Source organism: Lissotriton vulgaris (assembly GCF_964263255.1).
Source record: "Lissotriton vulgaris chromosome 8 unlocalized genomic scaffold, aLisVul1.2 SUPER_8_unloc_1, whole genome shotgun sequence".
NCBI lineage: Eukaryota > Metazoa > Chordata > Amphibia > Caudata > Salamandridae > Lissotriton > Lissotriton vulgaris.
Genome location: NW_028240615.1, coordinates 3,094,793 through 3,109,013, shown reverse-complemented (window position 1 = coordinate 3,109,013; position 14,221 = coordinate 3,094,793). Strand labels below are relative to the sequence as shown.

At 47.7% G+C, this 14,221-nt stretch overlaps 1 protein-coding gene across 9 annotated transcripts in view; it reads right to left on the bottom strand.

The window, feature by feature from the left end:
• The window catches only part of DOCK9 (dedicator of cytokinesis 9), a 1,255,128-nt gene that overhangs the window by 208,829 nt on the left and 1,032,078 nt on the right, over positions 1–14,221 (bottom strand). For all 9 annotated transcript variants that reach the window (XM_086947866.1, XM_086947869.1, XM_086947867.1 and 6 more), the window contains exon 43: positions 13,375–13,590. In XM_086947866.1, coding sequence (XP_086803992.1) covers positions 13,375–13,590 — 216 coding nt within the window. The remainder of the gene's footprint in view (positions 1–13,374; positions 13,591–14,221) is intronic.

Here is a 14,221-nt window from a genome sequence, read left to right as displayed (position 1 = left end):
CAGCGAGGTGTCCACTAGAGGGCCGGCACTGCAAATAAAACAATCATTGGAACTCATGCACAGCCTTCCATTGCCGGGGCTGACCTTTCAAAAAGTTTGAAGACAAACGAAACGCGTCAGGATTGCCCGTTCCACTGCTCAAAATAAATTGATGGTATCAATTGTGCAGCGAGTTCGACTCAACTTCTTTCCAGACTGGGAGAGTAATTGCAAATATCTACAGCGACGTGGTCCAGTCGCAGAGTAACGAACCGACAGCTAGAGCGCCAGGTTTCCCCACCCCGGACCGATTAAGATGACTCGGTAAAACGAACACGGGGGAAACGGTTGCCACCAAACACTGGAGTTTGGGATGTTTCCTCAGCAACCTTTCAAAAATATGGGCTGCAGCGAGGAGCTACACAACTGGGAACTTCTGACCCAGTGAGACAGTTTAAAATATCGGCATTTACTTTACCGGAGGGCTGAGAGACCACAAAGACCAGCATGCTGCGCCAAACACCAGACAGCGAGGTGCCCACTAGAGGGCCGGCACTGCAAATAAAACAATCATTGGAACTCATGCACAGCCTTCCATTTCCGGGGCTGACCTTTGAAAAAGTTTGAAGACAAACGAAACGCGTCAGGATTGCCCTTTCCACTGCTCAAAATAAATTGATGGTATCAATTGTGCAGGGAGTTCGACTCAACTTCTTACCAGACTGGGAGAGTAATTGCAAATATATATATATATATATATATGAAGAAGAATTCCCAACCCGTCAATGGATGACAGGCTACGGCAGGGTGCAGACCTCAGAAAGCCACATCAAACAGTCAGAGAAGCTCACAAACGATCCAACTCGAGTGAGTATGCAGGAAAAACGTTTTATTATTCAATGACAGAACCACACACACACACAGCCAGAGCGCCACACACACACACACACACACACACACACACACACACACACACACACACACACACACCCACCCACCCACCCACCCACAGGAAAAACTATGAGAAGATTTATCCATAAGAATAGCAAGCATCACCGTAAAAGACAGGTTTGAATCACAGAAGGGAGGGACACTCAAATTCAATTTACACTATTAAATTTTTTTTAAATGTTGAGATTGTTAATAAGTCAATTCTGATTGGTTGTCCAGTCTCTCAGTTGCAGGCTCCATCTGGACAGTCTAGGGGCTCGTGCATTTAAAATAGCATTTTGTTTTGAAATTGAAAGTACATAATTAGTAATTAGCTATGCTTTTTAGATTTCACAGGGAATTTCATCCATCGCTATGTCGAAATTAAATACTTTGGCTGAACGTTCACTACTATGCAATACTGAATGCTGATACTATTAATTAGTAGTAAACACTAACCACAAGCTTTACTTTACCTTTCTAATGAAGCGTCGTCTCTGAGAGACGGTGGGTTGGTATATGTTGTCCACTAATTAAAGTACAAGTTACTTACCTTCAGTAACGATGTATTTGGTAGAGACGATTCTAGCTGCAGATTCCTTAACATAGAATTATCCCCAGGTGTGAGACTGGACCCGAACATTTTCTTTGCCAAAGCATCTCCGTGCGCCGGGAGCGGTACCACGTGACTCCGCCCTGACGTTGTCCGCGGGCGTGACATCAGCGAGGTCACATAAGCCCCACCCCAGCGGGCTGAAGTCAGTTTTCTGCGGAGCCATCACAACAAAACTGTGGAGAGTATGGGAAAATTGTGTGAAAAAGTAGTGAAAATAGAAAAGGGAAGAAACAAAAAAAAAAGAAAAGCAGCATTTGGAAAAATGCTAGACACTAAGGTACTGAAGGCCATTGCAGGGAAAAAGCAGAGCACCGCTCTGAGGAGCAACCTTGCAAGCTGAGGCGACATCCTTCCTGGAGGCAGAAAAACATGTGAGGAACATCCTAGCAGACGAAGAAAGTCTGCCATCGCAACCCTCAACAGCGAAGGGCAACAAGTCCGGAACAGATGAGTAACGGCAAATTACCCCAAGACAAAACCATCAAGGAAGGCTGCATCCCCTGGAAGGAGCTAAAGGCTGAGGTATAGCCAAAAGGCCCCAACACAGAGGACTGCAGAGGAGTCAGAAACCCCAAGCAATTAAAGGGGAAGAAGAGTAAAGTAGGAGCCCCACACCGGAAAGAACCAGGGTGTAGGGATGCAGAAGTACACATGAACCAACTGACCATGTACTAGCAAGGAAGGGGTGGAACAATCAAACAGAACAAAGCATCCATCAGGGAGGAAGTGAAGAGGACATTTGCAGGAGACAAGCCACCCGGAAGGGGAGAGTGCAGAAACCAAGCTGAAGGTCCTCACAGAATGGGGAGGAAGGGCGGGTCGTGAAGGAATCTGCGGCTAGAATCGTCTCTACCAGATACATCGTTACCGAAGGTAAGTAACTTGTACATCTGATAGAGACTACTAGCCGCAGATTCCTTAACGTAGAATAGATACCCTAGCCGTACCCAGAGGGGAGCTGGGCCTGCGAGAGAACCGCACCAGTCAGGAAGAAACACAGGACCCCTGCAGGGGATGTGTCAGGGGAACTAGAAGGGCGGTCCAGCCCCACCCAAGCAGAAGTGAGCGAGGACGAGGCGAAGGGAGGCCAGGACACCCCTAGTCCCTCCAAAGTACCAGGAACCTCCATCAGAATGCTCCGCAGGGACAGACAATGGCAGAGGAGTACTGAGGAAGAAAGAGTTACCCCAAACTCTAAGGAGAAGAGGTAGAAATGGGGCAAGTGACTCCACAGGAGAACACACGAGTAAAGGGGACAGCTGAACCGGCCCTAGCCTAGAGTCAGCGGGCAAGGCAGGAACGGTTCCACAGCCAAGAAAGGCAGGCGAGAGAAGACAGACACAGTCACGCAAGGCACCAGCAGAACAAAAGGCAAGGGCACACGCCAAGGCCCCAAGCTGTGGACCAAAAGAGCAGGTACGCACAGCCAGCAGCTGGCAAGTACCATGAAGCTGAGCACTCAAACCAAGCCAAGCCCAAGATGAAGGCAAAGGTCAGGGAAATCCAGAACAACCCCTAAAGGGAGGCCGCTCCAGACAAAACCGAAACCACGAAAAGAAGTGGGACCAGGCCGAAACGCTGGACAAAAAAAAGGGCAGGAACACCTCAGCCCAATGCCGCAGACAGCATGCCAAAGCCGGTCCAGCGATGTAGCGAATACTGAAAAGAACCTGGAGCAGCGCAAGCTACGCCCAGACAAGAGCAAAGAAACCGCACCAGCGGTATACAGTAACGCCAGGAAAGGTGAGGAACCCGCAAGGGGAGACCACACACCTCCAGCGTAGGACAGAGCTATACAATAGCTACATGTACCCCATGTAGGCTAAGACGCGTCCCAAAGAATATATGGGAACCACTCTTGAGGAAAAAATCAAGCAGCAGAGAACAAGAACATAAGGACCTGTGGCTAGAACCACAACAGACGGCTTACCAATCAGACAAAAAATACACAATTGCCAAAAGGGCTGAACCAGCAGCCAACATGAGAGAGGGCAACCTAGGGACCCCAAAGGCACGGCAAACCACACAGAACATACAGGCGGGCTACTCAAAACTCCAGACTCCAGGAAGAAGGTGGGATAACGGCTCCCACCAAGCGCCGGAAGATCAACAAGTCAAGCTTACGGAGGGGGAGGAGGACGGAGCTCAGCAAGGAGACATTGAATGGCGGAGTCCATGTAGGTGTTAAACAAAAGAACCCCATCAAAGGGCAGGTCAACCAGACGCACCCTAATATTCTCAGGAAAAACACCATCCCTCAACAAGCATGGCGACGGAAAGCCGCAGAACTGGCCCTAGCACGGCAGAGAGCATCAGCAACATCCAAGGCCGCACAGAGAATAAACGCGGCCAACTCCCGACCAGCCAACACATGGTGCCGTAAATCAGCGCGGTTATCGTCTTGGGAGACCTGAGACAGAAGGGACTCCACAGAATCCCACAAGCTGGAGGTAGCCCTGGCCAACACACAAAGTGTGTTAAGCGCTCGCAAAGCAGCACTGGAGGAAGTGAAGATATTACGCCCCCATGAATCCAACCATCGAGGCCTCCCGTGATGGAGGAACCAACACCACAGGCATTTTGTAAAGGCAATCTGCAGAAGAGGGCCCTGAGTAGAAGAGTGGAATGAAAGGCAGACCGGGTCATGCAGAGCAGGACGGTGGCAGTGTAGGAGTGGCTTAGGCACCGGATCACCCGTGGCAGGACGCCCCCAAGCCAACAGAAGAGAGTTCTGGAGCAAAGCTTCGAATGGAAGAAGAAGCTCCCACCCACCAGAGCCCTGGCGGAGAACTTCTAACAGATGATCCGTAGGGAATGGGGTGACAGGGTCACCCATTAGCAAAATGCAAGCGGGCGTGGAAATAGCTGGAACAAAGGCAACACTGGCCTCCGTAGGGCGCCGCGGGGGAGAAAGCAATTCCTCCTTGGGCGACGTCTGTAAAGTAAGCCATCCGTCCCCAAGTCCAGTTGGAAGAATAAACGACCAACCCCTGAATATTAGGGGATCCACGGACGAGTGGGGGACCTGAGGGGCCCCCGCGGAAGGCGGAGAAGCCGGTGGAGCAACCAACCGCAGCTGCGGAAGAGATGATTCAAGGGCTGAGGCCGCAGGTACGGTGAGGAGCCCTTCCTAGAAGACAACAGAGAAAAAGCAATGACACGGCGGCCCGTCTCCGGAGAAGAAGAGACCAGGAGCTGACCAACCTCGGGAAGACGAGTCGAGGACCCGACGCCGGCACGGCACCATGGAGTCTGGTGCGATGCCCATTGGCGCTGGAGAGGACATAGGTAGCACCGAGTCGACCACCACCACATACTCCCTAGGAGAATGGAGTGGGGTCGGAGCCGGTTCGTCTAAGGAACGGTCCCGAAAAGGCGCCGGCTCGACCTCACACGAGGCAGCTGCCTGCGTAGAGGATCGAGACGGGCTCGGAAAAGCACCCCAAGCTCTGGCCTCCACCCGCAGCACCGCCTGTGCCGGGGAGGAAAGCCTTCGGTGCCGAAAAGTCGCCGGCTTGGCCTCTGAGGACCAAGGGGGGCTCAGGGACGTGCCCTGAGTCCTGTCAATCTAGCAAGGACGCCGTGGGTCGAAGAGGGGACCCCGCAGAACCACCCCCCAAGACACCACCCTCTTACAACCTTAAGCTGAACCCGCCTGGGACAAAGCCGCTGGCTACTGCGCGGAAGACCCCTCGCGAGGCAAGGGATCCGCAGACGTCTCAGGAGGAGAAGGAGGGACCAAAGAAGTCTGCATAGCCGCAGCGCAGGCTTTCATTTGGGCCGTAGCCGCCCCGACACCAGGAAACGGCGGGTAGGGTGGCGATAGGCAAGGGGCGTAGAGTCATGGTGCTCGCTCAAACACAACATACAGATAGGGTGAGGGTCTGTCGCCAACATCCGACGTGTACAATCAGTATGCGCCTTGAAGCCCGAAGGCATTCGCACATTGTTCCTCAACGTAAAGCGTGAAAAGGTCTGAAAACAGGCCAGGACACGATCCGGATCCGCGTTGCACGCGGAAAAGAGAAAAACTGACGTCAGCAAGCTAGGGTGGGGCTTATGTGACCTCGCGGACGTCACGCCCGCGGATGACGTCAGGGCGGAGTCACGTGGTACCGCCCCCGGCACGCAGAGATGCTGTGGCAAAGAACATTTTCAGGGTCCAGTCTCACGCCTGGGGATAATTCTACGTTAAGGAATCTGTGGATATTACTCCGATGTGGGCACCTTGTACCTGTCCACACGTCACTTAGGATGTATGAGGTCAAATATAACCTTTATTGAAAGCTATCCTAGTGGTAGCTATGCAGAGCAGCCTTCAGGCTTAATCTTGAAGGAATGTGAAGCAGCTTGTTTTATCAGAATATCACCACCTAAATGACTAAATGAACGGAGAACCACACAGTGTTTATATTAATAAATACATATTTTTATATTTCACTCTCTACTAGTCTCTATGTGAGACTAGGGCATAAAGCACACAATACTGAACCAATAGAACATTCGTAAATAGCACAATGCATAGCAGGCTCCAGGGGGAGACTGAACCATATAGTAAAAAAATGGTATAACAACAACGACTAGACACAGTGCCTAGAGCACCTAGAATCGCTGGGACCCCAAGGAACCACCCAGAGGAGTGACACAGGGAGCCCACGGAGAACGGGTGCAGTGAGGAACCACAGACGCTGGCTCCGTACAACTCCATGGGAAAGTCGTGGTTGCAAATTCTAAGCTTAAGGACCCTTCTACGAGGACTTCGAGCAAACCCTTTGGAACATAGGAAGTTCTAAGGCCAACACACCAGTGAGTACCGGGGTACCCATGTTACCTATCCCGGGTGCATAGGGGTCAAGTGGTGCGGAAGCCTTCGTTGTTTTCAATGGAGAGCTGCAAAGAAGTACTGCTACCAGGAAGGCGAAAAGTGTCTGGTGGAAACCAAGCCAGAGTCTGGGTCACGTCAGGTGACCAGGGGCTTAGTAGTCGAATGCCCAGTGATGTTGAGTGTGTCAGGTGAGAAGAAGGGATGCTTGACTCTGCAGCCACGGGGACCAGGAGACGTCAAGGACGACCAGGATCCGAAGGTGAGCGGTCCCACGAAGGATGTCGAGTGCTGAGGGGTCGATGTCCGGCTGGAGCACCAACAAGCCTTGGCAAATGCACCCCACACGGTCAGAGGAAACAGGTTACGGAGAGGACCAGCAAGGTCCAGGGGACTCTCCAAGCAATGGGGAGTCAGGGCACACCTGGAGCAACCAGGAAAGCCCAAGAATTAAAAAGTTACCCTTGCCAGGATCCACAGGCCAACGGACAAGGGATTGCGGGGAGACCTCAAGCAAGTCTGCAAAGCACCAGCCCACAGGACACTCGGAGAGTGGAGGCTAGAAATCTTCGGTGCAAATACTACTCGGGGTCGGGACTACACGGAGTCCAAAACACAGGCTCTGGAATCGTCACTAAGCATATGCGACTGCAAATGTATGGGGAGTACAGGGGTTTGTTCGGGTTGCACGGTCCCTACGAGGGATACTGGTCTAAGAGTCGCTGAGAGGGCGGATCGACCTCAGGGACCTTCGGGAAACCACCTCCTGTGTTGCTGAAATCTTTGGAGTCTTTAGGAGCTTGGGAGAAGCAAACCGGTCAGATGCGTTTAGGTGCCTGCTTTTGCAGGGGAGTAATTCCTTTACTCCAAGGGAGATTCTTCAGTCGTCCAGCGTCATGCAGGCAGTCAAAGTACTTGGTTTCTTCTTAACAGAATCTTGTCCAGAGAAAATCTAAAGTCTTGTAGTCAGGTAATGCACTTTATACCCATGGGAAGGGGTTGGAAAGATTCTGTGGACCCTCCTAGGGGAGGGGCAGGACAGAGGGGTGGCTACACCCATGTCCTTTGTCCAGTTTCGTGCCAGAGCAGGAGCCAATGTCTACCAGAACTGGTTCGAGTTGAACTATGCACATGGAAATCAAATGTGCCCTCAGTGCAGACTTTCTGGCACTCAGAGAGTGCACCCACCCAGCCCCAATACACTAAGTCCTGTCTGGGAGGTGGTTACACCTCCCTGTGACAAGATGCCTATTGATATGCCTTCCTCTGCGAGAGCTGGCTCAGCAGCAGGAGGCCAGACCTGTGTCTGTGGCTGGCAAAATCCATTTTGTGCTGCCCCGGTCGAAAAAGCTGGTACCGGGTAAACGGATGACCCACAGTAGTGGATCTAATAGGGTGGAACCATACCTCCTACACAAGTTACTGGTGTGGAGGTATGATTCCAAGGTGTTTGACACCAAACACTACGTTTCTAAGCAGCCGTTTTAAAATTAGCATTTACCATCTGGTTATAAAGCACTTAAACATAAATGTCTGCCTGCATCGCAGACAACCCTGGAGAGTGGTCTCCGAAGGCTGCAGAGGGGCTCTGCTCATGCAGTGGCACCCTCTCACGTAAAAGCCAGCACCCTGCCTTCAGGATTGTTAAGGTTGCCATAGGGGGGACGGTTAGGTATTTACGTGTAGTGATTTAGATAGATATAGTGAACCTGTATCTCAGTAAGTGGTGCAAGCACCCTCTTACACAGTCTGCAGTAGCAGGCCTGTTGTGTCAATTTGGATGGCCTCTCAGGGGTGGCATAATACATGCTGCAGCCCATGGGTGGGCCCTGCAGTACCTATGCCCTGGGTACAAGGTGTACCATATACTAGGGACTGTTAAGGGTACCCCAGTATCCAATCTGGAGTGTACCTAAAGTATATGCATTGCAATTTAAGGGAGAAAGCAGATAGATTGGGGTCCTGGATAGCAGGATCCTGGTTAGACTAGGCTAAAAACAGTGTGACATCAGCAAAATGTGGGGGTAACCATAAAAAGCAGATACTGCTTTCCTATAGTCTCTTGCAGCAATTTTATCATTATCTTGCAAGATACATCTAAGGAACTTTTTATGAGCTTTTTCTCAATGAAACATAAGTTAGGCCAGTGTACTTGTGCATCCAGCAACTTGTTATGCAAAACATTTTTCTGGCCTGCAGATTTACAATAAATCCCAATTGCAAAAGTTCTGTTAATTTTTTAATAAATTCTGTTTAAGTTTTCAAACAACAATGCATTTTCTATTGTTGAGTTTTCTATAACAAAATCTTCTGCAGTTTTAGTTGTGTAACTTTAGATCAGCCTTCCAAATTCCTCGTAGTTTAAAGAGGGGCTTTCATAATTACACAAGCATTTGCAATGCAATAGGTCTCGCATTAGGAAAGTTTGAGCTATTGGTATTGTAAATGACACCATTTTTTATTTATGTTTTATTTTTTAAAATTAGTAAAATGAATAGCTTTGTCATTTACAATGCCAATAGTTATAACTTTTGCAAATGTGACACCTATAGCATTTGTAATGCAATATGTGTTGTATTTACGTGACTTACATGTATTGATATTACAAATAAAAATGGCTTTTAAATTTTTTAAATAAATAATACTTAAATAAAAGTTATTGTAATTTATAATGGCAATAGCTTAAACTTTTGTAAATAACTTTTGTGAAGATTATGTTCAGTGTATTTTATTGTGACGAAAATCCAAGAACAGAAGTGAAATATTAACATCTTTTTGTTACATTTGTAATAAAGCTTGAAACATTGAGAGAACATATTTGAACTAGTTGTTGTTGAATGGTTGCACAGATTGATGCTGTGGTGGCGCTAAGTGATGTTGTGATGACGAACGAGTGATGCTGTGGCGTTCAGTGATGCAGTGGTAGCGCATAGTGATGTTGTGGTGCCCCTGAGTGATGCTGTGGTGGTGCGGAGTGATGCTGTATGCTATGCTATGCTATGTTTTGTTTTGCTATCCTATGTTTTGTTTTGTTATGCTATGCTATGTTTTGCTATCCTATGGTTTGATTTGTTATGCTATGATATGCTGTGTTTTGTTATGTTATGCTATGTTTCGTTATGCTATGTTTTGCTATGCTATGTTATGATATGCTATGTTTTGTTGTGTTTTATTATGCTATGCTTTGTTTTGCTATGCTATTTTTTGTTATGCTATGCTATGTTTTGTTGTGTTTGGTATGCTATGCTATGTTTTGCTATGCTATTATATGTTTTGCTTTGCTATGTTTTGTTGTGTTTTGTTAAGCTATGCTATGTTTTGTTGTGTGTTGCTATGTTTTGTTATGCTATGTGTTGTTGTGTTTTGTTATGCTATGCTTTGTTTTGATTTGCTATCCCATGCTTTGCCTTGTTATGCTATGCTATGTTTAGTTTTGCTATCCTATGCTTTGTTTTGTTATGCTATGCTTTGTTGTGTTTTGTTATGCTATGCTATGTTTTGTTGTGTTTTGTTATGCTATGCTATGCTATGCTTTGTTTTGTTATGTTATGCTATGTTGTGTTCTGCTATGTTTTGTTGTGTTTTGTTATGCCATGCTATGTTTTGTTACACTATGCTATGTTTTCCTATGCTTTGTTATGTTATGCTATGCTTTGTTTTGAGGGGGAGGGTGGGGGAGGGTGTGTAAGGGGGAGGGTGTGTGAGGGGGGGGAGGGTGAGGGTTGTGAGGGTGAGTGAGGGTGTGTGAGGGTGTGTGAGGGTGAGGGAGGGTGAGGGTGAGGGAGGGTGAGGGGTGTGAGCGTGGGTGAGGGTGTGTGAGGGTGAGGGTGAGGGTGTGTGAAGGGGTGTGAGGGTGAGGGGGGTGAGGGGGTGTGAGGGTGAGGGGGTGTGAGGGTGAGGGGTGTGTGAGGGTGAGGGGTGTGTGAGGGTGAGGGGTTGTGAAGGGGAGTGAGGGTGAGAGGGTGAGGGGGTGAGGGTGTGGGGGTGAGAGGGTGTGGGGGTGAGAGGGTGTGGGGGTGTGTGGGTGAAGGGGGGCGAGGGTGACGATGTAACGTTATCTATGAGCAAGGAAAAAAAGAAACAAAGGTCAGATTGGATGCACATTGAAAAACAGCGTCAATAACTTTTATATAGCGCTCTGACCTACACACTGATCACCTTGAAGCAATATAAATAACTGGTGTTACTATTACCCAATCTAATATTTCATTTGGACGGATGGGTTATCTGACCAAATTAAGATTTACTTTTCGGCTCAGGCGTTGGGCTCGGGTTGCCACAGCAATCCCACTTGGGGTCGAACTTTTCAGGAAATAAAATGCCCCAATGAGTAGATTTATGGCCCTGAAGGTTCACAGGGGGCCCTGCGTCGAGACCCCTGCCCCAATCGATACTGCGTACACCACCTTCCTCGCTGCAAACAAAGCGGGCTGCAAGTGTTTGGAGATGCCAGGATGACCGTGAGAACCTCGGGGTGGGTCCCTACCCCCACGCAGTTACTTTGCACACCCACTTTATAGTATTTTATGGGGGGGTCGCAGTCCTTTCAGAGCCTACAGGAGAGGCGAAAACTGCTTAATCGACACCCCTCGAATGAGATTTCAGACCTGCCCTCAAACACCTCAGCCTAGCGCCTGGGAATTCCAAATGTTAGGAAACAAGGAAATATTCATCTAATTTTACATTTAGCAAGGGAAGATTAAAAGGAGATTGCCCAAAAGCACAGGCTGTTGAGCTGATGCCGAAACTAGGTTCTACAGCGCCAAAGTCGGAATCTCTGGTCGTTACGCCATATTTTCTAGAAACAGCGCTACTCTCCGATGCCTGGGTATGTAAAATCTGCATGATCTAATAGTTTTATATGTAATTTGACACATTTAGAGTAAATTCCAAAAGGGGGAAAAGGACAGTTGTGCCAACTACAAAAAAATGCTCTCAGAAAAGAACAAGCAGCACTGAAAGCGATCGCGAGATCGATCGTTATTGTGTAAAAAAAAAAACAAACAAGACGTGAGCGAAACCGAAACCTGTTGTGGGGCGAGACTTCCGTCTTCTGAAGCCCGCACCCACGGAGTGCCTGCCAGAGGAGCAGTGGTGACGCAGGGCTCCCATGCCAGAGGGAGAGCCCCGCGGAGGCTGCAGAGGTCCGGAGTGGCGCTGATGCGGTGAGTGGGGCTTAGTTGTAGGGGGAGGGGGGTGTCTCTGTGTGTGTGCATGTGTGTGTCCCTGTGTGTGCGCTCGTGTGTGTGTGTGTGCGCATGCATGTGCGAAAGCAGGGGGAGGTGTGGCTGTGTTTGTTGGAGGCTTTCAAGGGAGACAGGCGATGGTGAACGTGCGCGCGACCTGATCCGATTCCGGAAGGCTGTGCGTGCCCTTCTCTTGTCTCCCTTTTGGCTCCTTGTAAGCAGAGCCGACAGCTATAGGCCTCGCGCTGCGACAGGGCTTTCGCCTTGTATCGCAGGTGCGAGACCTAACAAAAATGCTATTCTGCAATCTCTTCAAGATAACGTGCTCCACCTCTCATTGTTGCAATAATAAATACATTCTGCAAAGATTTGACCCACCATACAATATACCATAACAATTATAAGTAGCGTTTAAGGGTTTAACATTCTTCTTGTGTAATACAGAAAATGTTATCATATGAACAACATATTTCAATGCATAGCTATTCTGGTAGTTGGGATCTGATGAAGGAATGGAATGTGGTTGACTGGCTCAAAGGAAGCAACATATACAACCTCTGTCTTATCCAGATTTAAATATTTAAAGGTTAATTATCAAAATATATCTGGTTATCTCTCACTGCCAGAAGAATGAATATAGAAGACCAGATTTCCTCCATTTTGCATAGACACAGTTTTTTAACAAGGTGCTCCTGATTTGCTATTAGAAGGGGTTCACCTTCTGCTCTAGCGCAGTTTGGCAATGATATTTTCTCTGTTTGAGATGACACCGGAGTACCTTTAGTGATGATCATAATTGCCTCAGAATGGCATAAAGGCTGTACAGCTTGCATAGAAAGGCAATAAAGGGAAAACAGGCACTTGACTTGAACAACCAAAATTGAAGAGAACTTCTAATAGAGTACTTTGCTTCTGCACTGATTGGCAACAGTAAATGTCCAAGGCTCAAGTGGGTTATTCCGCCTCAAAAACTTGCCCTCAGTACAACAGGTTCTTCAAGAGTGCATTCCTGTATGGATGTCCCAGTAAATCTCAAAACCGTACATTTAGACCAGTGGCGATCCTCTGCTAGGGTGGAGGAGCGTCACCCCACTGCTTTGTAAATAAGGAAAAATAAAATGATAAGAATTTGACATTATTATTCTATATGTTCCTGCTGCTGCGACTTGTAGGGGCGGGCGAATCTGCTCTGCTCTCAGAGCAGGGGGGAGGAGTGGTGGGCCCTTTGTGAGTGCACAATGACTGATAGGTCAGCCCTCTCAGGCTGGCCTAACAGCCATGCCTACTTTGCATGTTCTCTGCCCAGGTTGCATTACAGCCTGGGTGGAGAACATGCCCAGGCTCCCATTGCCTGGCTGAGAGACGAATTACGGCGCTCAGACCAATTACAACGCTGCATTGCAGTGTTGTGATTGGCTAGGAGGAGTCAGTGAGGCCAGGTGCTTCCTCTTCCTGCTTGCACAGAAGACGCCAGGACGAGGACGGAGGAGAGGCAGTGGCTGGTCAGCCGACTGGCCGGCAGGTAAGGATTTTTTTTAACCCAACCGCCGCTTCCCGGGAGCAGCCGCCACTGAAATAGACAAACAAGCCTGAGCAAATTATGTCACTGAAACTCAACACCACCTGAATGAACAGGTCTTAAAAACACATTGTGAAGACAGATTTAGCCAAACACTATTTTACAAACTACTTCAAGGCAAAGCAATGTCGCGGTTATTACTCTTGTACTTTCTATTAGCCTGATTTATGCATAACCCTTAATCAGCCACTACTATGTCACATATTTTTAATATTATCCACTTGCATTTAAGAGTAAGTAAAACATGTGCTGTGTTTTGTACCTCAGAGAAATCCCCATTTTTTACATGAATTTTGGCCATGCTATCCAACCAGGTCTTTCTGAGTTCAGGGGTGCTGGCGTATGACTTTGCCAAACTATACTGGAGATCCACTAGCATTTCAGGGTCATTCTCATGCTCTTTCATTTGTGCCGTTGCCATCAATACTGTACGGATGCGTTTAGTCAAGTCCTTCACATCCGAGGAAAAGGAAGTGTGCTAAAACAAAAAAAAACATTCACTTGTGTGAATGATCATAACATACATTACATGCAAAGTTCATAACACTTTGGCATATTCCATAAGTAAACAAGCGAAAAATAATGTATATAGAACTCCTAGGGAGAGACGATTCTGGAAATTCATCATAGATTCAGCCCTCCTAGACCAACATTTGACACAACCCTTTAAAACCTTTTGCATTAATTTAATAATTCAGCTTTAGAGGAAACGCATACACATAAAAAACACATTAAGGATTTAAAGATTTGCAAAGTATCGGTAAGTGTTGATTCATGGACAACAAATGTTACAAACGTGCAAACATTCCGATAGAACACCTGGACATTTTGGGTGAGACAACAAAAGGTAAAGTACTCACTCCTTCTCCCCATCCGTAAGTCAATTTGTTAATTATGTATCCACTTTTCTAATTCTCACCTCCACACTGAGTGTATAATTGCGAGCATGAAAAATATCTCCCCTGCATCACTAACCATCTTTAAATGGATATCAAATTGTTCACTGTAGTAAGATGTATTGTGAATCCAAACAGTAATATATTCTTGAATCCTGCACAACACTAGGCTTGCTCCAAAAATTCTTTACCCCAGGTTTGTGATCAATAAAG